The following is a 23,223-nucleotide window of genomic DNA, read 5'->3' as shown; positions in this document are numbered from 1 at the left end:
AGCAGCCTGCCGGGCTGGGAGAACAAGGACCTGGGGTTGTACAGTCTGTGGCGCACAGAGTCCCTGCTGGAGCCACAGGCGGTGAGTCAACGGGCACCTCCGGGCTAGGAGGTTTTCCCAGGCTCGCCTCATTGCTCCTGCACCTGCAGGGTTCGCTGGACCCTGGGCGTCCCGCTGCCCGGAACACAAGGGTAGGGAAGGGTTGTTACTGGGTTTCTTGGCTGGGGCTGCAGGGCCGGTGCTTGCCACCAGGGGGCGGCGGGCCCCGCTGTGCTCAGAAGGGACCTGAAGCCAGGGAAGCCCCAGGGTCGTCCTGGGCCCCGCCGCCCGCCCTGCCTGCCCCTCCCATCCCGTCCTCTCCCCGCCTCCCTCCCATCCCCGCCCCACCTGGCTCTTCCGCCCCGGTCCCGCCTCCTTCCTCCCGACCCTGCCCTCTCGATCCAGCCTCCCGCCCCCTCCCCGCCCCGCCCCGCCTCCCGCCCCCTCCCCGCCCCGCCCCGCCTCCCGCCCCAACCTAGTGCCCGACAGGAAACCTCCCACCTGGCACTGCCCTCAACCAAAGTCATGAGGGCAAGGCTCCGGTTCCTGCCCTCACAGGGTCCCAGAAGCAAGGGCAGTGAGGACCTGGCCCACGTCCCTGGCACGGGGTGTCTGATTCTCCTTCGCTGTGGCGGGAAGATGGCCGGATTTGAAGGTAATACCCAAGACCCCGATTCCCGACAGGAGAGGCGAGGGGAACGGTCTCGGAAGCAGACAGGCCCTGCCGCGGAGCCGAAGGCCTCCGATGGGAGCAGGCACGCATCTCTGAGTGGGGCCGCGGGGGTGGACACTCTGGTGCCTTCACGCAGGGGAGGGGGGAGGCAGGCTGCAGAGGAAGGCCAGGATCCACGAGCCGCGGCTCTCTAGGCGGGGCGAGGGGTCCAGGCGGGGTCTGATTAAGGCGTGGGGCCCCAGGTGGGGTCTATTTGGGGTGTGCGTCTGCAGGATTCTGCCCGTGGATTTTCCTCTAGCTTTAGGACAGGGTTTGGCTCTCCCAGAGGAACAGGGTAGGAGCCCAGCTCCAGCTGTTTTCCTGTAGGTCAGAGCCTGCAGTGGGAGGGTAACTGGGGCCTGTGGAAGGGGACTTCTGGGGTCAGACCCCAGGCAGGAGTGAGAGGCCCAGGTCCCTGGAGTTCCTGCCTCCAGGGCTGCTGACTTTGGGGGTACAGACAACAGGACACTGGACATCTTGGTCCCTACCCTTGGCTTCTAGGCCAGTGGAACAAGTCACTGACTTGGAAACCAGGGCCTGCCTTCTTTCTGCCTGGGGACCCAAGGTGCAGCTGGTAGTTGCAGTTCTGTGGGATGCTTGCACAATCACCTGCCAAAACCACCCACAGTGGTGGATGGGGGACAGGGCTGAGGTTGACACTCTGGAGCATGGATGAACAAAGGGAAGGATGTGGCCTTGGATGTGGCTCTCAGGGATGCCCCAGACCTGGGATGTGGGCTTCAGGGTAGCTGGCCAAGGAGCTGCCCCTTCCGCTGGGTCAGCAGGTGGAAAGGCACAAGCATGAGGATGGTCTTGGTCCCTGGGGGAGGCACCTTCTCCGGAGGCCACAGCCCCCAGGATGCAGGGAGCCTGGTTTTGCCACAGCCAGCAACAACTTGATCTGGGGCTCCTGTCTCCACCTCCATGGATTCCAGCCAATCACAATTGCAAGCCCAGGGCAGGGCAGGCACGTGCTGGAGGAGCCCCTAGGCCCCATCATGCTCCCTCGCTCTGTGTCCTCCCAGGCTAGAGTCTGTGCAGACAGCAGGGCCTGACTTTTCCAGCCTTCCTATGGGGGCCCACAGGTCCCACTCCCCAAGGAATCTGGGCCACTGCACGCCCTCACCCAGGCATGGTGGGGTGCACAGCCATTGTCCCCACACTTGCAAGTATATCCATCTTTGTGCAGCTCCCACGTAGCCTTAGGTCTTGAGCATCTGCATTGTTTCTCTGACCCCTTTCCTCAGGAACACTAGTTAGCTGCAGCCTGCCTGTCCTTTCTCACACTTGATAGGGATGACACGCAAAGGGCAGGGGCTAACCACCGCACATCTGCAGCTCCTCACCTCGTACCCCAGGAGGTTGGTTCCCAGGGAGACGTGGCCTGTCAGGCCTCTTGCAGAGGTGCGATTCCCTTTGCGAAGGCCCTGACATGTGCTGACACCATGCCTCCCCAACCCCGGACAGGATCCCAGGGCGGCATACTTGGGAAAGGGGCATCCTGCCTGACACTTCAAACTGCTGTCTAGCCACACTCTGCACAGCGGCTGCCCCACAACCCACCTGGCCCTGGTGTCAGCATTTTTTTTTTTTTTTTTTGCCAATCTGGAGTGAGGTATGCAAAAGGAGTCATGGTCGTTGACTATGGAGTCATCGATGCTGGCTGCAGTTCAGCCGTTGCCCTGTGGAGGACTCTATCTCCCCCCAACAGAGCTTCTGGCATTTGCTGTTTTTGCTGCATCTGTAACAGCCCCAGCCTGAGATTCTCAATGCCTGCTTTAACCAAGAAAAAGTGACTGAGGCTAGCAGGGCTCTCGGGAGTGTCTGTGCACTGCCTCCTGACTGCGGAAGCATGAGGGTCTTCACATACAGTTCAGGAGCGCAGGACCAAGCAGCCTGGATGGTAATGGGCTGCGACCTGTGCTACCTTGTGCTGCCAGTTCACACTGGGCCCTGGCTGCCCTGGGGTCCACAGTGCTGCCCTCATCATGACAGAAGCTGAAGGACAGGTCACCTCAGCTGCCTGCTGGCAGTGTCCGAGGCACATACCCCCACTCTTGGCCTCAGGTGTGCCTGTGTGGCAGGGTGCCAAGAGGCCCAAGCTCAGAGGTTACCGGAGGGGCTAAATGGGTGAGCCACGCCCACACTCAGCCTGGGCCTGGTCCTGGCAAGGCTGCAGCCGTGCATGTTTGCTACCTCCCCCTCCTCCCCCACAAAGCACCTTTGCTGCCCGTGGTTTGGGCAGCGCCAGCTCCATCTATAGGAGGCCGGATGTCTCAGGGCATTCCCATACAGACCAGGGGTCCCCGGGAGCTAGCAGGGGGGCCCAGCATACAGGTCCCTGGAAAGCTGTTGGCTGGAGCGTATTCATTCGACAGACACATATGAAGCACCTACTGTGTAAAGCTGCCTTTGCAAGCACTTCACATAATTCACTGAACAGAGCAGACAGAAACCCCTGCCCTTCTTGGGGGCTTCCATCCTAGACAAGTGCCAGCGGCCCCAGTTGATGCCACGGGCAGGCAATGTGCATAGCCATGGCACATGCCGTCCCTGTGGATTCGGATGCCTCCTCCCCTGCTGGGGTGAGGCAGCCAACCAGGGGCCAACTGAAAAAATGCTGGACTCTCGGTCAAGGACAGGGCTGGGAAAGTGCCAGTCTCCACAAACTGTGGATCCACTAGAGGGTTCAGGCCTGGGGCATCCTCTGCAAGAGGATCCCACGAGAGTCCATTCCCCACCACAGGCCTCAGCTGCTCACTGCTGTGCCTTGATCGGCCTGGACGAGCCCGCCCACACCTCCATCATACCCAGTGTGAAGAGGGGCTGGGGACCCACCACTCCTGAGAACAGCATCCTTGGGAAGACCCAGCTGTGAGTGCACAGCAGGCACAGTCCCTCAGGCCCAGGTGAGGATTCAGCAGCAGATGGGATTCCACCCCATCTGTGGCCTCTCCAGCTGTCCACAGGCCCTGCAAAGGCAGGGAGGTGGCAAAGGCCAGCCCAACCCAGCCCTCCACTCTGGGTACCCAGAGGAAGGCGCAGGCCGCTGGTTCCACAGCCCATCACCTGGAGGTGATGGAGGCCAACCCCAGCCGTGCCTGGAGGCCCTGGTGAGCTTGCCCAGCACTGCTCCAACCCCTCCCTGAACCCACAGGGCAGAGCCAGGGGTGGCCCAATGGCCTGAGACGAGGGGACAGGGCTGGCCTATTAAGAGGAGCCTCCAGAGAAGGCACACCAGACACAGACTCCTGTCAGCTCAGGCGTCCTGGCCTAAGGAGGCAGGGCCCCCAAAAGAGCCAGGTCCTGGCACCATCTCCGAGCTCCCAGCAGGCCTGCTGCAGGTCAGAAGGGCCACATCCCATCTTGGGTCCCTGACCTCATTGGGCCTCACCTGAAAACAGGCACCCAGGCAGTGGCCATGAACAGCCAGGCCACAAGCCTCAATAGGGGTGGGCCCCAGGTCACAGGGAGGGCGGTCTTTATTTCTGGAAGGGCCCTGGAGCAGGAGGCTGCCTCTCGTCCACTCGTCCTTCTATCCTCACGACAGGTGCTATGGGGCCGCAGCAGCATCAACAGCCTCTCTCAGCTGCTGCAGCAGCTCTTTGGGCTGTGGTGAGAACGCGCTGGTGTCCACTCTCTGGAAGTCAGGGTGCGCAACCAAGGAGGCCAGCACCTCTGTGATGCGCCCAACATCAAAGGCTGCCTGTTCGAAACCCAACCCAGCACCGTCCTCAGCGGCTGCCTCCCTCGGGACCAGGAGCCTCTTCTCAGCGATGACCTTGAGGAAGTGGTAAAACTCTTCAAAGTTGATGCCCGAGCAGGACCTCATGATGACCTGGGCAGAGGGAAGAGGCCAGTGAGCTAACACCATGGACACAGTCCAAGCTGCAAAGGACCCAACATGTGCCCAGTCCCCAAGGACAAAGAAGGGACCATAAGACAGAGGCACTGAGAAGCTGCGCGGTGACCAAGGGAGTCTGAGCCATGCAGCCTAAAAGCCTCCCCCAGGAGGGTAGCCTCCATGCGTAGCCACCCCACCTGGCAGTGGTGGTGCCAGTCGGGCATGGAGTCCCTCCACTCGCTGACCTCCTCCTGCACGGCGCATAGCTCCTGCTGCAAGAAGCGCCACATGTTGGCCAGGTTGAAGCCATTGACCCAGTTGTGGTTGATGGAGATGGTGTCATCCTGGAAGGGGCACAGTGCAGGCAGGCCTGAGCCCATGGCAGGTGCCCCCTGACCAGCCCACATCTCCTGCGCCAGGAACCCACTGTGGGGTCCAGCCCTCTGCAGCCAAGAGGGCCCTCCTGTCTCCCAGCAGGGCTTGCTCAGCAGGGAAGTGGGTGGCGGGCTCGGACCACCTCAGGCCACAGTGAACCCAGAGTGGGTTCACAGTGAACCCGGCAGTGGGTGAAACAGAGGCTAGGCCTCAGCGACACCACCTTGTGAAGGGGTCAGCCTCACCCATGAGCCACCCCATTCCAGCCCCGCTGTGGCTGGGAGAGTGGGGAGGTGGTGCTGCCGTCTTCCTGCAGGAAGGCCCCTGATAGGGGGCAGGAGAAGCAGCACATTACCAGGTTGTGCACCTGGTGGTGCCAGCCACTGGGCACAAACACCATCTCGCCCGCTTCCTGCGTGATCTCCAAGGGTGGGCCAGCAAGCTGGCTCCGTGGGTGCAGGTGTGTGTCGCAGAGTGCTGGGGAGGTCACGTCGTAGGGCAGGTTGCCGTGGCGGTCCCGCAGGGCCTCTTCCTGCCCTGGGGGGAAGAGGAGCCACTTCTTCCTCCCACAGACATTGACAGACCAGCTGAAGGAGCGGAAGATGTCAGCATGGAACGGGGACCTGCAGCAGCAAGAGCGCCTGGTTCATGCCTGTAGGGGCTGGTATGGGCTTTGCTTGGCACCCCAGAGGCCTGGTCCAACTGAAGGAGGGGTGGCCCCTTGGTCTCAAGGGATGGCACCCACTGTGAGGCCTGTGCCAAGCAGCCCCCCTCCTGCCACCCTGAGCCTCCCAGTCCGCTCTGTCACCAGGCCCCTTTGGGTTCCACTCCCACATCCGTGGCCTCACCAGCTGCCCGCAGGCCCCGCGTAGACAAAGCGGTAGTCATCCACATCCAGTGCATCCCAGAACTCATTCAGCCAGTCAGACGAGAAGTACACAGGCAGGGTGAAAACGTCCTCCACCGGAAAGTCCCTGTGAGGAGGGCGCAAGGGCACCACCGACAGCACGTGAGGCACGAGGAGACTAGGGCAGCACGAGTGGGGCAACTGAGACCAATCGGCTCCAGTGGAGCTTCCAGATGGCTGCAGCCCCCAAAGAGCCCCAGACCCTCCTCTGAGCCAGACGCTGCTGGCAGGGGAGGGGGCGGGGCAGTCTGACTACAATGGTTCTGCTTATTAGAAAGTACTGATCATGCCTATAATCCCAGTGCTTTGAGATGCTGAGGTGGATGCATCACCTGAGCTCAGGAGTTCAAGACCAGCCTGGGCAACATGGTGAAACCTAGTCTCTTTAAAAAAAAAAAAAAAAGCCGGGAGTGGAGATGCATTCCTGTAATCCCAGCTACTAGGGAGGCTGAGGAGATCTATCTCAAAAAAAAGGAAAAAAAACCATATTGACCTCCCAAAGAACAACACTTGCAGCCATGCGGAAGACAATCCAGTTTCTTTTAAACAGATTAAAGTGCCTCACGGGGAAAAATAGCTCCGTTGTGCACCCAGGGGCCACCTTCATCAGAAAGGCCTCTGGGTTCACGCAGCGCTAGGGAAGGCAGCGCCTCGGTGCGTCCCAAGCCCCATTACCTGCACAGGTGCCAGTCTTTGAGGTAGAGACAGCCCCTGGGAGAGGAGTAGCCCGCCTGTATGTACTCTTTCCAGTAGGTGATGTAGTCTCTGAGAGTCATGTGCTCTTTGGGGTTCGAGTTGTATTCCTGGACCCCACAGTTTGCAACTGGTACAACCACGTCTCCTGAAATGAAAGGCACGGTCCATGCCATCTCCCTGGGCCCCGTCCTCACTCCAAACCGTCTGCAGAGGAACTCTCCAGGGGCCACGCGCCTGGCCTCCCTCACCCTCCCTGGTGCCCCTCTCTAGGCGGGGGCCTCCCGGGCCTGGGTCCCGCCGGCCTTTCCTCCCTGCCCGGGGTCTGCGGCCGCCGCCCCACCGTAGGTCCGTAGCAGGTGGTCGAAGTCGGGCCTCCCCGCGGGCGTCACCCAGCGCCGCCGGCTGCCCCAGCCCTGCGTGAAGGCGCTGGAGAACACGCAGGGCAGGTTGGGCAGCAAGAAGCCCCGCACAAAGTCGGCGTAGGAGAAGGCGCCCGGCTCCGAGACGAAGGCTACCCGGCCCGGAGCCTGGCCGACGCCGGGGACATCGCCCCCCAGGCCTCGGAAGTGGCGGTCGGCGAGGGCGCGCGTCTCGCGGTCCATCCAGCTCAGCACGGGTCGAAGGACCCTCCTCCTCACTTCCGCCGGAGCGGAAACGGTGAGGACCTGCCTCGGAACCAGAAGACGCAGGGCGCCGCGTTTCTGCCCCACCAGCGCCTGGGGCTCCGGCCCTGCACGCATGCGCGCGGCTCGCCGCGGTCTTCACTGCGCAGGCGCCGAGCGGCTGAGGCGCCGCGGTCGGCTCTGGGACGGGTCTGGCGTCCCTCAGGTGAGCGACGGTGTTGGTCTGTTGGGCGCCCGGCCCAAGCCAAGCCGTAGCGTCCGCCCTGGGCTCAGTCCGCGCGCTGTGGCTGACACAGCCCGAGCCCTCCTTCCCGCATCCCCGGGGGGTGGGGGGTATGCGGGCTGCGCTGGGAGAGGGGCGGGGACAGAGGCGGTTCTGGGGGCGGGAGTGCGGCGGTGCGGGGGCGCCCAGGGATGATGGGACCCGGAGAGAACGGTGGGACCCGGAGAGAACGGTGGGACCCAGAGGGAGAGCTGGGGGGCCCTCGCATGGTGGGATCTAGTGGAGATGGTAGGGTCCTGGAGGAGACGGTGGGGACCTGGAGAGGACGGTGGCACTTGGAGGGGATGGAGACGGGATCTGGAGGGGACGGTGGGACCTGGAGGGGATGGGGACAGTGGGGACCTTGGAGGGGACGGTGGGATCTGGAGGGGATGGGGACAGTGGGGACCTGGAGAGGACGGTGGGATCTGGAGGGAATGGGTACAGTGGGGACTTGGAGAGGACGGTGGGGACCTGGAGAGGACGGTGGCACTTGGAGGAGATGGGGACATTGAGGACCTGGAGGGGACAGTGGGGATTTGGAGGGGACGGTAGCACTTGGAAGGGATGGGGACAGTGGGTTCCTGGAGGGATCAGTGGCACGTGGAGGGGACAGTGGGGTCTAGAGAGGATGGTGGGGACCTGGAGGAAAATGGTGGGAGGGCTGGAGGGGGCAGGGTAACCTAGATGGGCGAATGGGGCCCACAGGGGACCTGGAGGGCATGGCAAGGGGCCCCAGGGGATGACGGGTGTCTGGAGAAGATGGTGGGGAATGAGGGAGGGTGTGAAATGAAGGTGTGGTAGGAGTGTGGGTAGGGATTTGGGGCTGTGTACACATGAGCAGGGCTGAAGTGGGAGGACATCGGAGTAGTGACATGAGGAGTGTTTTGCCAAACTTGCAACTGGAGTTACCCCAAAAGTGGCGGCAAGGGAGTTCCCCACACTATCCTCAGGTGGGACCAGTTGGGATACCAAAGAAAGAAGTGCTAAATGCATGGTGAGCCCAGAGCAGTTTTTTTGTTGTTGTTGTTGTTTTTTGAGACAGTATGCAGTGGCACCATCACAGCTTACTGCAGCTTCCACCTCCTGGGCTTGATGAATTCTTTAATTCTCCTGCTTCAGCCTCCCAAGTAGCTGGGACTACAGGCATGAGCCACTATGCCCAGCTTAGTTTTGTTTTTTTGTTTTTGTTTGTTTTTTTTTTTTTTTGTAGAGACAGGGTCTCTGTGTTGCCCAAGCCGGTGTTGAACGTTTGGGCTCAAGCAATCCTCCTGCCTTGGCCTCCCTAAGTGCTGGGATTACAGGTGTGAGCCACTGCGCCAGGCCCTGCCTAGAGGTTTTGTTAGGGGAACTTTCATATAGAGTGGGCTGCGGTAGTCCTCGAGACGGGCAGTAAGGGAAAAGGGACGTCCTCCCTAGGTATGTCTCTTGGAAGGGGTGTGGGTTATGGAGTTTATAGGAAGGTTTCAGGAATTTGGCTCAGGGCCAAGGCCGTTTTCTTTGTAGTAAACCTAGATACTTTCTTCCATGCCTGGAAATGTTAAAGGCCCTGGATTGGGTTGAAGCCTGGTGGGGAAAACCTGTGGTTGGGGCACAGAGGGATCAGGGTACTCTGTGATTTTCGGCCAGGACACGAAAATGGGGCCATGGGGGACCCTATGTGATGTATGTCTTGGTGTGCTGGAGAAATCAGCTCAAAGCTACCCACATGGATGCAGAAGGAAAGATAGCAGATTTATTGCCCCCGAAGCCTGGCAGGCTGTGTGCACATAGGCGCTCTGCGAGAGAGTGCAGAGTCTGGGCAGCATTTCCCAGGCGTCTTGACAGGGAGGTGGAAGGAGGAACAGTTAGAACCGCTCATCTCTCCCAGAGAAATGAGAGGCAGCTTGTGCTGGTTTGCACACAGTGCGAGGCCTTTGAGTTAGGTTTGGAGGTCTGATGACATTCTAGGGGCCATCAGACCATGACTGTGTCTTGTAAAATCTGGACACTGGGCTATCTCATTCCAGACCAAACAGAGGCATCCTAAGCGGGAGAGGGGCACCTGCCTTCCCTTTATGAAGCAATGGAAATGTTGTTTTATTTACTCTTATAAGCGGGGATATGGGAGGTTCTAGGAGTGCTGGGGCTCTGAGCCTTGCTGGAAGACTCTTTCCAAGGGGTGTGAGGTTTACCCAGGAGAACAGGGAGGAGCAGAAGAGGGAGGACCAAGGTCTGAGGAGTTGGAGGGAGGACTAGGAGGAAAGTGAGTTTTGGGAGTCTGAGTCCAGGTAAAGGTGGGATATGGGGGCAGGGACAGGAGGCAGAGAGTTGTTTTGGGGATTGTGTGATTCAGTGCGTGCTATGGTCCCTTCCTAGTCAGCCCCATTGTGGCTTGTGTGATCACAGTATGCAATTGTTTATTGGGGTTTTTTTTACACTAGAGAATCAGAATGTCTGGAGAAGTTACAGTTGCAGAGAAAGAATCACCTCCAGTTCCGTCCAGAGATGACTGGGGTTTTTTTGCTTTTTTTTTTTTGTTTTTTTTGTTTTTTGTTTTGTTGTTGTTGTTGTTTTGAGACCGCGTCTTATTCTGTCACCCAGGCTGGAGTGCAATGGCATGATCTTGGCTCACTGCAACCTCCGCCTCCCAGGTTCAAGTGATTCTCCTGCCTCAGCCTCCTGAGTGGCGAAGATTACAGGCGCGCGCCACCACGCCCAGCTAATTTTTGTATTTTTAGTAGAGATGGGGTTTCACCATGTTGGTCAGGCTGGTCTCGAACTCCTGACCTTGTGATCTGCCCGACTCGGCCTCCCAAAGTGCTGGGATTACAGGCGTGAGCCACCGCACACCCAGCCGAGATGACCGTTTTTTATTCCTGGTGTAGAGCCGGCTTTTCTACGTTCCTTCACAGATACATTCATTCATTCATTCATTCTCTCTCTCCACTCTTCTCTCCCCCCAGTCCTTGCCTATACGTTCACGCACATGTATGCACACACACTCACACATACACAGAGTCTCTTTCTCCATCGTGTATAATATACATATATAAACTTTTGCTGCTTTTAGCCTTTTGTTTTTTATTTAACAATATGCTGTAACATCTTGCCACATATTGACCTCAATATTGACAATTAATTGACCTTAATTGATCTTGCCACATATTGTTCCTTAATTGCTAGTAGTCATTTGATTTTGGTTGTGGTGCATGCAGATCATGGGAGGCCAATGGGGAAGATGTGGGGAGCAGAGTGTTTATAATTGTCTCAAGATCTTGGAATATGGTTCCGAGTTTGCCTCATGGGGAAACTGAAATTCAGGTGGGCATTGCCTGGAAGGAGTTCCTGCAGCTCCGTGGTTGAGCCTGTTTCCTAAGAAAGGAGCATTTGGGCTAGCAGGTCCACAGCTCCCTGAGATCACTGAGCCCCTAGGACTTGGTGGGAGATGGAGCTCTCGTTCTTGAGATGGAACTCTGTGGTTTAGTTCCCTGGTCCGCAGGGTGCCCCCTCGGGTCAGTGTCACCGCTGTATACGCAGGAGGCCTGGAGTGTTATCAGCTCTCATGGGACTGGAACATAGGCTTGTGTCACCCAGAGCCTGCTAGATCAGCCCTGGCATCGCTTGGGAATGGCAAGAAATCCACATTCTTGGGCCCCACACAGTACTCCATTAGGATGGTTTTTTGTTTTTGTTTTAAAACAGGGTCTTCCTCTGTCACTCAGGCTGGAATGCAATAGCGCTATCTTGGCTCACTGCAACCTCTGCCTTCTGGGCTGAAGTGATCCTCCACCTCAGCCTCCCAGAGTGCTGAGATTACAGGTATGAGCCACTGTGCCTGGCCAGGACGGGTTTTAAGTCAGCACTTTGGAGAAAATGCAGTACGCTTTGTGCCGAATATGTGCTCCTCTGTCACTGTGTTGCATGCAAACAGCCCCAGTGAGGGTGTCTGCACTTTGTGGCTAGAGTTGGGAACCTCTGAGGGAGTGGAAAGAGGGTCTGAGGAGCAGGGGAGGGGAGCCTGGAAAGATTGGCCGCACCCTACCGCCCCTGTGGGCACACACAGCCACCACTGTTCTCACTTAGCTTCTTGGTTGCGAGGTAGTGGAAGGTGTGCAAGATGTTTGTTCTGTGACTGCGGAAATTAACTAAAAATAAGTTGTTTACTGGGTACTGAGCCTCACTCAGGGGACCCTTGAGTGATGGAAATGCTGAAAGAGACCCATTGTACAGATCACCCTGCGTGCTGAGCCATCCCTGTGCTGCAGACTTCCTCCCCAAGAGCGTCACTTGTGTGGGTTGGCTGCAGACACCCTTGGGCCCCTGGCCATGACCTCCCTCGAGGATTCAGCTGTGTGTTCTCAGGGTCAGCGCGGGTCCCCAGGCCCACACCTGCACTGGAGGAAGCAGGTTGCAGATTGCAACAGGCAGGGACACCGTGAGGGCTCCAGGACCTGGACTGATTGCAGAACTATGTGGTACAGGAGGGCATAGGCACAGCTCTGTTTCCATGTGGTGTGGTTGTGGTCAACTCAGCACAAATTCATTGGGTGCCCATGGTGTGTAGCGGGCCTTGCGGCCCTCCCATGATAGTGCCTTCTCTAGTGCGACAGTCATGAAAGCACCAACTCTCTGGAGTTTTGCTTGGGCCATGGTTGGTGACAGTGCCTTAGGAAGGCGAGGAAGCCCTCCGAACGGAGACCTGCGGAGTGGAGCCACCAATGAGACTCCCTGGTGTGGAAAGGCTGCTGGGAGCAGAGGGCAGGGGAAGGCCAGGGCAGGGAGGCCGCAGGTCCTACAGAGTCCATGAGGCTGCGGTAAGGAACTTGGATCTCATTCCAAGTACACAGGGAAGGGCTTTGGGCAGAGAAGTGACATATTCTAATTCTGTTCAATGACTATCTCATTGACTGCTGGAGGGGGAATGGGTGATGGGGACAGGATGAGGTCAGGAGGTTGCCTGAGATGTTGTCCAGGTGTGGAGGGAGGGAAGACTGCCTTGGATGGTGGAACTGTGGAAAGTAACTAAAAGTAGATTGTTTCCTGGAGATTGAGTCTCATTCGGGGGGCACACGTATAATGGAAAGACTGAGAGAGACCCATTGTACAGATTGCAGTGTGTGATGAGTGAGTCCCTGTGACTACAACACCTTCCCCCAAGTGTGTTGCTTGTGCTGGTTGGCCTAGACAATGCCTGTGCCAGATCAGTGATGTGGTCTTGGGGTGGAGGGCGGGGACACAGCTGCCAGGACATGCTCATGGCATGTTTCTTGAGGGGGAGGAAGAGAGGAGTCAGAAGTCCTGGGCCCGTGGTGACTTTACTGAGAGAGGAACTGACTCTGGTGCTGCTACACTGGGGTGCCCATTAAGGGTGGGAGGAGGTGCCCAGCAGGTGATAGGGGAGGAGCTGAAGGAGGGGCTGTGAAGTTGGGGTGCCCGTTAGGGGTGGGGGCAGATGCCCAGCGGGTGACAGGAGGGGCTGTGAAATTGGGGTGCCTGTTAGGGTCAGGGACAGATGCCCAGCGGGTGATAGGGGAGGGCCTGTGAAGTTGGGTTGCCCGTTAGGGATGGGGGCAGATGCCCAGCAGGTGATAGGGGAGGAGCTGATGGAAGGAATGTGAAGTTCAAGTGCCTGTTAGGGGTGGGGGCAGATCAGCGAGTGATCAGATGTCCAAGTTTGAAGCGTGAGGGAGTCTGGCTGGAGTGGGTGTTTGGGAGGCAGCGGCTTGGGGGTGATGTTGAGTTTCTGGCCTGTGTTGTCTCACCTGGAAAAAGAGGGTGCAAAGAGGAGAGGTTGTGCCCTGTGCAGTCAGGTGCGTGAGGAGGCTATGGCCAAGGAGAGTGGACGCAGGCACTCATGGAAGTGGGGCTGGAGACCTGGAGAGGGTAGTGGCCAGGGAGCCAGGGTGCAGTGACTCTCAGCAAGGCCCCTCGGCTCATGGGCCAGGTCCAGCTACCACATTTTTGTAAGTGAGGTCCTGTGGGGTGGCACACCCCATGTTGATGTCTTGTGTGTGGCCACTTTCATTCCACCCCAGCAGAGCTGTGTAGTTGTGACGGAGACCGTGCGTGGTCCTTCACGGAGAGTGCAGTGCCTGGCATGGGAGGGCCGGAGAGGTCTGGGGGCTGAGAGAGAGAGGGTGGGATCAGGGCCCCGGGAGGAGGGTCTGGCCTTGGAGGTGAAAAGGGACCACGTTCTCCTGTGGCCTCTGTGTGGGGCCAGGCGTGTCGTCGGGTAGGGGAATGGCTGGCCGGCGTGGGGGCCGTGTCCAAGATTGGGCTGCTTCTGATGTTCCATGGGGTGTCCTCACTTCCGTCCTTGCACTGCATCTCCGTTGACTAAGGTTTTATGGGAAAGAAGCCCTGGAAACCTGCAGTTGGAAAAGGGTGGCTACAAGTTTCTCTTCTTGCTTCTTCCTGGGTTGTTGTCAAACTTGAATACTTTCCTTATATTTATTGTTTAAAATGTGATAACGAGAAGAGCCTTGGTTGTTCATGTCCTAATTTTTTGGTCTTTTTTTCTTTTTTTTCTTTTTTTCTTTTATTTTATTATTATTATACTTTAAGTTTTAGGGTACGTGTGCACAATGTGCAGGTTAGTTACATATGTATACATGTGCCATGCTGGTGTGCTGCACCCACTAACTCGTCATTTAGCATTAGGTATATCGCCTAATGCTATCCCTCCCCCCTGCCCCTACCCCACAACAGTCCCCAGAGTGTGATGTTCTCCTTCCTGTGTCCATGTGTTCTCATTGTTCAATTAGACGGAATTTCACTCTGTTGCCCAGGCTGGAGTGCAGTGGTACAATCACGACTCACTGCAGCCTGGACCTCCCAGGCTCAAGTGATCCTCCTACCTCAGCCTCCTGAGTAGCTGGGACCACAGGTGCACACCAGCATGCCCAGCTTTCTTTTTGAATTTGAAAGATTTTAGAGCTGGTGACCTCAGGTCTTTTAGTTATTTTGACGGTGGGTAAAAAGGTCCAGAAGGTGAGGTGATGTTTCCAGAGCTGTAAACTGTGCTGCAACACCAGTAACAGGACTTCTCCGGGGAGGTTGTGCATAATTTCCCTCCACACTCCTGAAATACCTCCCAACCATGCCTGCTTAGCAATGGTTAGCACACATTCACTGTCCACACCGTGTCTAGCTCTCTGTATAGAGGTGGTGGTGGTGAGGCGTGGTCCCTCCCCTTGAAGGCCAGGTATGGCTGAGGTCTGGGCAGCCTCTTCAGCCGGGAGCATGGGCACAGCAACTCCAGGGCTGAGCAGGGAGGGCCACAGCCCCTCCTGTGGGTACTGGCTTGCCTGACTTTGAGGAGCATGACTGAGTTGGTGTAGTTTATCCTCCTCCTAATTCTGAGAAGCAGACATCTTTGTGTCCCCATAGTCCAGAGCCTGCTGGGTGGCCTTGCAGCTGCTGTGGCAGAACGGCATCATGGGTCCTGTGTGTGGCCTGCCAACCCTCGCCATGGCCCTGGTGGGGAGTGGGTGGCCCTGGAGGGGGTGGGTCCTGTGTATGGCCCACTGGGCCCTTGCTGTGACCCTGGGGGTGTAGCTAGGTTGACCATGGTACTGAAGGTCTTGGCGCCCTCTTCTGTGTCTCCTGAGGGGCCATGTGGGGTGCTCAGGTGAGTATTCCCCGGTTGCAGAGGAAGGTGCAGTGAGATACCTGCTGCCTAGGGTCCCTCTGGCCTCCTCCTGGTGGTGAGAGATGGTGTCGCCTAGGAAGGGCGGCTCTGGCCCACCCATGGATCTGCTTGGCCTTGGTGTGTGCTGCAAGCCCACCTGTCAGGCCCTCCCCAGAAGAGGAGGCCAGCCTTAAATCTCCTAGAGCCTTCCTGGGCAGGGAGAGTGCGAGGTGCTTTGTGTTTGTTGATGTTGGGGTTCCCTGCAGTCTGGCTGAGACAGGTTCTCACAAGGCCTCCTGTGGGCTCCGGCCTCCCATGGGCTCCAGCCTCCCTGAGCCCCGCCTCTCCTCTGTGACTGGGTGCTGTAGTCACTGCTGGCCTCGGCCCCTTGCTGCCCCTGCATTGCATGTTCGAGACTACAGAAGGCTCACCTTCCCGGCAGTCCCAGGCCTTGCAGGCTCTTCTAGAAGGTTCTCTGACACCTGCTCCCTTCACTGCTCAGTGGCAGTCACAGGCCGTGTCATCGTTGCTGGTCTTTGAATGTCACTATCTGTCTGCTCCTCTGGACCTCCCTTGGTGCCTGGACTGTGTCCTGTGTCTCCTTAGATACCCATACCCTAAGAGCTGCTTTCTTGGAGTTGGGAGACGGGGTCAGCCAAGGTGCCCTGGGTTCCTTGAGCTTTCACCACAATAAGCTGTCTACAGCATCCCTCGAACCCTGACATTTTTATTATTTCTAAGTCTCGTATCTTATTGTGTGTTGATGATAGAATTCTCTTACTTAATATAGCAGCTTCCTTTTCAGCTTCTCCTAATCTCAGGTACAGCCGACCCTCAGTACCTGTGGTTTGGTCCCAGGACCTCCTGCAGATGCCGAGGTCCCTGGTGTGAAGTGGCGTGGTATCACGTGTCCTCTCTGTGCGTCCTGCCATCAGCCTTATGTCATCTCTGTCACTTACAAGCCTGCCACGGTGGCATGCTGTGGTTGGTGCTGTGTTGCTTAGGGAATAAAGACAGGAAAAACAGTCTGTGTATGTTCAGTGCAGGGACAGCTTTTTTTAGTATTTTTTGACCTGTGGGTTGTTGAATCCACGGATGTGGAGCCCAAGGATGTGGCGGGCTGGCTGTACTGGTGATTAGTGATCAGTTCACACAAGCAATGAGAGCTGGTGATCTGGACTGATCTACAGAGTGGACACCAACAGCTGATTGGCATGTATGCGTGTCTGGGAAATTCAGTCCTGACCTTTCTACGGAGATTTAAGAGGAATACTGGGAGGTATTTGTGGAATACTTAAGCCACATCAGCGTAGAAGTTAAATTCATTGTGCTGTGAAGGAGTCGGGTCATTTCGCTTTAATGTGGCCCCTTTTGTATATATTGAGCACATTGCAAGTGAAGTTTCCTCCCCCTCCTCTCTTCCCCTTCTCCCTCCCTCCCCCTCCTCTCCTTCCTCCTCATCCTTCTGTGTGTGAGCTTTTGTGGTTAGGTGTTGTCTATGGCCAGCTCTGTTCAGATACTAAAAACAGAGAGACCAATGGCAGATCCTGGGTGTGGCAACGCCCTGGCAGTCGTGAAACAGGTGGATTCAAGAAAACGGCAGGCTCTAGGCGCTCCTGCCTGCCAGGCCAAGCTAGTGCTTGTGGGTGCTCCTGGGTGCTCCCAGGGATAGTCCTGCCTCGGGGAGTGGCTGTGCTGTGCCAAGCACCTGGGAGCGCCCTGCTGACCTCATGAGGCTGTGGGGCCACACAACTGTCAGCCCCACTCAGGGATAGGGGCAGGAGGGAGGGGCTCGCTCACTTGCCTGAGCCCACAGCCTCGGGTGGAGCTGGTTGCCCTGACTCTGCACCTGTATTGTCGGTGAGAGGAAGCGTGCCAGGATCTGTGTGGCCTGTGTGGCTGTGCTCTTCTCCCTGGGCTTTTGACTGAGGCAGTGGTTTCAAATGCTCTTGGAATTGTAGCACCCAGCTGAAATTTAGTTCTGGTACACCTGTCATGCATGCGTTTATTAATTTTAATGTGATTTTCTATTGTTTGTTATAAACATCCAATAAACCTTTAATTGAACCATTATGTACAGAAATACCAACGAATCAAAACAGAGCATGCAAAATCACAAGTGCACTCAGGGCAAGGCATGGACAGAAGCAGCCCCACAGAGGCCCCTGCAGGGCCTTCCCCTCTCCCCAGGTGCAGCCATCTTCCTGACCTCCTAATGTTGAACTTTTCATATGCTTACTTTCCAAACGAAATAAAATTTGTAGAAAGTCTTGATGTCCCCGAATAGAAACATCTTAGGGTGTTGTGAGCTGAGAGCGGGTGTGTGGCATTTGCTGCCTAAATACTTAGTGGCATCAGAGAGCAGTCTGGTGTGAAGGACCCACACCCCAGAATAGAGTGGCCTTGCAGATGTCATACACATCACCCAGGGGCTACATGGGTCTGAGACGGCTTCTACCTTCCTGTAGGAGGCCCCAGCCTTGATGGTCTCAGCTGTCTCGGCACAGCGGGCTTCCTGTCTGCCTGGGTCCCAGGTGGATGCTACACACATGGTGGATCAGTGTCACAGCTGGAGAGCCCCGGGTTCAGGAACTCCCCCATGCTGTAATGGGCATGTCAGCAAGACAAGCCTGCTTACCTCTGCCCCCAGAGGAGACGGCATCCTTAGTACCCGGCTCACATCCTCTCTCTGGCCAAGAGGGAGAAACCAGTCGCAGCCCCAGGCTGCTCGCCACGCAGGCATTCTGGAAAACAGTCTGGGCCAAAGCTGCCACGGACACTCAGGGATGTGAGGAGAGGTGCATCCCATCCACATCCACCCAGTCTCATCCTGTCTAGGCTTCCAGCGGGATTTCTCATTGATTAGCCTGGCTGGGACCAAATCTGTCCAGTCACAGGGCATTCAGTCAAGGCTGCCACCTCAGCCATGCCCCAGGGGCCCAGCTGCACAGACATCTGAAAGCCCCAAACATCCATCCCATTCACTCAGTGACAGGTTGTTGCCAAGGAGGGTAATTAATGAAATGGGGCCCTTCCCCTCTCATGACTTCCAGCCAGATGAGCAGGCGGCACCCTCCATGTGCTGAGTGCCATGCCCCAGAAGGAGGACAGGTGTGGGAGAAGGTCGGTGGGGCTCCATCTGTGGCCACATGGGCATTCTGTGGACTGGGGAGACTAGCCAGGCAGCCCCCACAGTCCAGCCACACCTCCTTCCCTGCAGTGGTTGCACACCCTGTGGTCTGCGTGTGACGACATATTGTGCGTTCTCAGATGGCTGTGTCCTCATACAATTAAGGTCCCATTTGATGCAAGCTCTTCCAATGCAGGTGTGGCTTTTCAGTGTGTCTTGTCTAGACTTGTGTTGGGGGCATGGTGTCCAGTGCAGCAGTTACATGAAAGACCTGGCTCTTAAGAGTGTAACTGCATGAGCTGCAGGAACCAGGGACGGATCAGGGTAGGTGGTGCCCAGCAGATAATTTGGCACACAGCAGGACTCATGAACGTGCTGCCAGAATGAGGAGGACCCCACAGCCTCTAGCTGTGCCATGGAAAGCCCACACTTTTTGATGTCTGGGGGGATTACACTGGCTGGCTGTCCTGTTTGTATAAGTAAAGTCACGTTACAGTGAAATTCTGTGAGAGAAGTGGGAGAAATGCCACCCTACCCTTGGACCTTTCTCTGCTGTCAGAACCTTGGTGAGGCATCCCCGGCCTGGCTCTGGCCCTGGCAGAGTCCTGCACTCGTGCCTGGATCTTGCGCAAGGCCCTTGTGTTTTCTTAACCTTACATTATCTGTACGATGAGACAGTTGGGCTGCATGTTCCATGAGGGTTCGTTCAAATCTATCATCCAAGACTTTCCAAACTGTACTGATAAATGTAGATGTGAAAACATGATAGGACACCTTCATTGCTTGCAGCTATGTAAAACTACATACACACAATAAGTTAGTACGCGTACGTGTTACTACTCAGTTCTGTAGAACGCTGTAAGGTTAGGTGGGGTTATGAGAAGGGAAAACACTTGTCTGCAGGATTGTTTTCTCTATGCAATGAAGTTGATGAATGGAAGTTTCCAAAGGGGAATGTGCATCTAGAGGGAACATCATGGCCAAAAGACAGCGCTCCTTGGAACGGTCTGAGAGTACGTCCTAGGACTGAGGTCCGAGGCCCAGGGCCCTGGCAAAGTCTCCAGTGATGTCCTCCTCAAGTCTTGTCCAGCAGTGGACACTGATCTAAGCAGGGTGGCTTTGCTGGGTGCAGGGGCACAGAGTGTGGTGAGGGGGATGACAGTGTGAACCCTCTGCCTGGGGGATGGGCATAAGTCTGGGACTCAGGGGTCCTGGTTCCAAACCAGCCCTCCTGCTCTGGCTGCTCTTCCTTCACCTGCTGAGAGGGTACATGGGCTTCGTCATGCAGCCACAGGTGGATCGAGAGTCAGCCATGTGCTGCAGCCTGTGTGAGCCCAGAGCCACAGGGGAGGCAGCATCCTTGTGGGGTTGCTTGTGTCTCCAGTCCACGGGTGACGGCAGAGCGTTACTGTCTCTTCTCCTTCAGAGGCAGAAGAGGCCTGGACCTTGGCGCACACAGACCCAGGAACAGATGAGCAGGGATGTCTGCATCCACACCTGGCCGTGCACCTACTACCTGGAGCCCAAGAGGCGATGGGTTACTGGACAGCTGTCCTTAACATCGCTGTCGCTCAGGTTCATGACTGACAGCACTGGAGAGATTCTGGTCAGCTTCCCCCTCTCCAGCATAGTTGAGATCAAGAAGGAGGCTTCACATTTTATCTTCAGCTCCATCACCATCCTGGAGAAGGGCCATGCCAAGCACTGGTTCAGCTCCCTGCGGCCAAGTCGAAATGTGGTCTTCAGCATCATCGAGCATTTCTGGAGGGAGCTGCTGCTGTCTCAGCCTGGAGCCGTGGCAGACGCATCTGTCCCAAGGACCCGGGGCGAGGAGCTGACGGGACTCATGGCTGGATCCCAGAAACGCCTGGAGGACACGGCGAGGGTCCTGCACCACCAGGGCCAGCAGCTGGACAGCGTCATGAGAGGCCTGGACAAGATGGAGTCAGACCTGGAGGTGGCGGACAGGTGGGCTTGCTGTGTACACTTTGCAAGGCACACACAGAGTAAGATGCACATGTGTGGAGGCTCACAGGCACTGTTCCAGGCCACTGCACCATATTTGCACACATCCAGCATTCTGAGATCCTGGCTGTGCACCTGCTGTACATGCTTAGTGGGTACGTACAGTAAGATCCAGCACTTGGAAAGCGAGGCTGTGAATACACTGTACACTCTGCTGGAAACAGACAGTGAGATCTGAGTGAGTGCTGGCTCACTGGGTGCCTGGCACCACTGCTGTCCACTGCACCATGCTGAGTCCACACCCAGCAAGCAGAGACTGTGCTGTGACCTCCTGTACACACTCCTCTGTTTCTGGCTCCTATGTGGTGATGGGGACAGGCCCTGGCCTCTGAGGTCACAGAGGATGGAGTGAGGTCTGTCTTGATGATGGCCTCTGTTAGTGAGGTGTCTCCTGTCAGCATCTGTGGCTCCTATGTGGTAATGGGGACAGGCCCTGGCCTCTGAGGTCACAGAGGGTGGAGTGAGGTCTGTCTTGGTGACAGTCTCTGTGAGTGAGGTGTCTCCTGTCAGCATCGGCCATTTGTTCATGAGCTATGTTCTTCTGTTATGTTTCTTAGTATGAAAATCCTAGTGTATGTCCAGAAAATTTCTTCAGTTTGTTTAAGAATGCTTTTCTTTTTCCAAGTCCGATTTTTGCTTTCTGAGTCCTGCTATCTTCTGTTTGGGTACTCCTTTCGTATTTGGCTTTCTTTTAGTGTTGCTATTCTAGTGTGTGTTTCTGGTTTTTATCTTCCTACCATTTATCATTTGTACTTGTAATTTCTTAGAACTCTTTTGTGTTCCTCCAGTTTCCTGGAAAAACCTTCGGGTCTTGCGTCATGGCCCGAGCATCTTCTCTGTTTGGATATTATTAATAGCCTTGTTTTGCTTATGGTTTCTGGGTTTTCAAGGTGCTTGTTTATTGCCTTTTTTGTCGCGGTCGTTTTTCCTAAGATGGTGTGTGTGGGGCTGAGGTATCAGCCATGGGCTGTTTACTGGGACCCTCAGTTCCTCGTCCTGGGGTCCTGTCTGGAGCGTGAGTCTTGGGGGGCTGCTTTCTGGCTCAGGTAGAAAGTTTACTCCCTCTGCCCTCAGGTTCCATCCAGTCCCTCTTCTGGGATCCGGGGGTGCCCACTTGGGTGGGTCCATCTGGGAGCCGAGGATCTCCCAGTGCAGTGCCACATGGACTTGTGCCCGCGTGTTGCTGGTTCTTCCTACCTCTGCTGGGAGGGTGCTGGTACTCCCTCCTCATCACCCCATAGGGCTCTGGCACCCTAATTGCATGGTCTCTCAGCATGCCGCTGCTGGCATACTATCCACCTTCCTGGATTTGCCAGTCTGCCCGCTTTTCAGTGTCAGGCTGCCACTATGTTTGTCTGTTTCCTTTGTCTTCGGAGAAGTGTGTGTTGAGTTTGCCGTCCTTCTCTATTGCTCTCTGCCCCTTTTTTAAGGACACGTCCTTGAGAGCCTGTGTGTGTGTGTGTGTGTGTGTGTGTCTGTGTGTTGTCTGTATGTGTATGTGTGTCTGTGTGTTTCTGTTTGTGTCTGTGTGTATTTGTGTGTGTCATCTGTGTGTGTGTGTTTCAGTACACATAGCTCAGGTTTTTACATGCTTTCAATTACTTTTATTATTTCTTGAAAAGTCATTTTGAAGCGTGTTGTTTCTCGTTTTGTGATTGTTCGGAGGAAAGTGAGAACTTCCTCCCAGCACCCACAGCTGCAGTGGGCAGAACCTCTGTGTCCCTGGAATCCCGCCTTGGCATTGGCCACTGTCCCTCAGCCCTAAGCTGGGGTCATATTGGTGCATCAGTATTGCATGCAGGTTAGTTGGACTGAGGTCACATCTTGTACTTGACTAAGAGGAGATCCTTTCAGTCAGAGCTTTGCTGGCACAAGGCCGGAGCCGGAAGATGACAGAGCCCCCGACAATCCCAGCTCTTCTGTGTAGATGGCAGGTGTGTGTTTTGCCCTAGTCAGAGTCTGCAGGGGGCCAGCAGCTGGAGCCCCATGGACAGTTGCAGGCCGAAGGCCATGACTCTGTTTCTCGGATCAGTTCTTGTTCTTTTAAGGCCTTCAGCAGGTTGCACGGGGCCTGCCCACATTACAGGCCCAGCTGCTTTCCTGGGAGTCCGCCAATTTCTATTTAATCTCATGGACACACACCATCACAGACACGTGCAGAGTAGTGCTTGACGACTGGGCCTTGTGGCCCCGCTATGTGGACACTAATGTGACCATCACAGCCTCCTGGGAGGCACATGCCCTGGCAAGCTGGGACTGGCCCTCTGCCCTCCGGCCTGTGGGGTTCTGGAGCCCTCCCCACGGTGCCTCCGTCCTGGCTTCTCCCTGCCCTGGCTCGCTGCTGAGGGGTGTCCCTGGGCTGGACCCTGAGAGTGTCTGCAGGGGGAGGCCTGGGGATATTCGCAGAGGACTGAGCCCTGGCCATAGGCGAGGGTGCTGCGGTCCTGGAGGGGAGGCTGTGGGTGCACAATGTGGCTTTCCCTGCTTCCTGGGGTGTCATCCTCCTCCCAGTCACAGACAAAACAAATGCCATGGAGAAGGAGCATCTTTTTCTGTGCCCAGCCGAGTTTCTGTGTGGCCACATGGCATCAGTGCCAGCGTTGTGTGCACCCAGAGACTGTGTAGAGGGAGATTGGGAGGAGGCTGCCAAGGCACACGATTATCCATGGCATGGACCCAGAGCCCCCATGTTTGATATGGACTCCTGCTGGGAAATGAGCCGGGCACCAAGCGATGGGCCTGTCCCTTCTTCTGGAAATGTAGTGGGTGACCCAAAGACTGGCCGAGCCAGAGAAACAAGAGTTCCACCCACAGTGCCGGCATCTGACCCAGCCCCTGGGCCCCTTTAGTGCTCCCTGAACACTGTGGCTTTGATTGTGCGGTGAAGAAGAGCCCGCCCTGTGTCGCCCACTCTCCTGGGACAGGCCGTCCTATGTTCACCTGCGTCGGCCTGCACCGCCACGTCTCTCTCCTGCTCAGCAGCTGTCTCCCAGAGGTA

The 23,223-nt window shown here is 56.5% G+C and overlaps 2 protein-coding genes across 30 annotated transcripts in view; one reads left to right on the top strand and one right to left on the bottom strand.

Annotated features, from left to right (window-relative positions):
* Positions 1-485: 485 nt before the first annotated feature.
* SNAP47 (synaptosome associated protein 47) overlaps positions 486-23,223 on the top strand; it is a 52,630-nt gene continuing 29,892 nt past the window's right edge. For 7 of the 29 annotated variants that reach the window (XR_010150017.1, XR_010150023.1, XR_010150020.1 and 4 more), the window contains exons 1-3: positions 7,314-7,401; positions 11,143-11,259; positions 19,627-20,168. Coding sequence is in view for 15 of the 29 variants with exons in the window: in XM_009441599.4 (XP_009439874.1) it covers positions 19,672-20,168 (497 nt within the window). In the remaining 14 variants the exon portion in view is untranslated. Of the gene's footprint in view, positions 695-3,497; positions 3,661-7,293; positions 7,402-7,531; positions 8,456-11,142; positions 11,260-19,626; positions 20,169-23,223 lie in introns of those variants that run through there. The other 22 variants (XR_677799.5, XR_008537387.2, XR_010149987.1 and 19 more) reach the window with 14 other exon arrangements.
* On the bottom strand, positions 3,146-7,313 carry JMJD4 (jumonji domain containing 4). Its single transcript, XM_001143331.5, has 6 exons — positions 6,914-7,313; positions 6,553-6,718; positions 5,819-5,944; positions 5,326-5,593; positions 4,793-4,939; positions 3,146-4,589 (listed from the first exon to the last, which is right to left on the bottom strand). The coding sequence occupies exons 1-6, from the start codon at positions 7,311-7,313 to the stop codon at positions 4,305-4,307; spliced, it is 1,392 nt and encodes a 463-aa protein (XP_001143331.2). The 3' UTR covers positions 3,146-4,304.

Source organism: Pan troglodytes, chromosome 1 (genome assembly GCF_028858775.2).
Source record: "Pan troglodytes isolate AG18354 chromosome 1, NHGRI_mPanTro3-v2.0_pri, whole genome shotgun sequence".
NCBI classification, from domain to species: Eukaryota; Metazoa; Chordata; class Mammalia; order Primates; family Hominidae; genus Pan; species Pan troglodytes.
The sequence above is the reverse complement of the archived record's forward strand: the minus strand, read 5'-3'. Positions and strand labels throughout refer to the sequence as shown.

What these genes read in the sequence shown, in the direction of transcription:
- JMJD4 (XM_001143331.5), bottom strand. Translation starts at nt 7,313, where the DNA reads ATGCGTGCAGGGCCGGAGCCCCAGGCGCTGGTGGGGCAGAAACGCGGC. An exon ending in AAAGACTGGCACCTGTGCAG is followed by an intron (nt 5,945 to 6,552) that starts GTAATGGGGCTT and finishes CCCTCCTCACAG; the next exon opens with GGACTTTCCGGTGGAGGACG. An exon ending in GCGGGGCCTGCGGGCAGCTG is followed by an intron (nt 5,594 to 5,818) that starts GTGAGGCCACGG and finishes TTGCTGCTGCAG; the next exon opens with GTCCCCGTTCCATGCTGACA.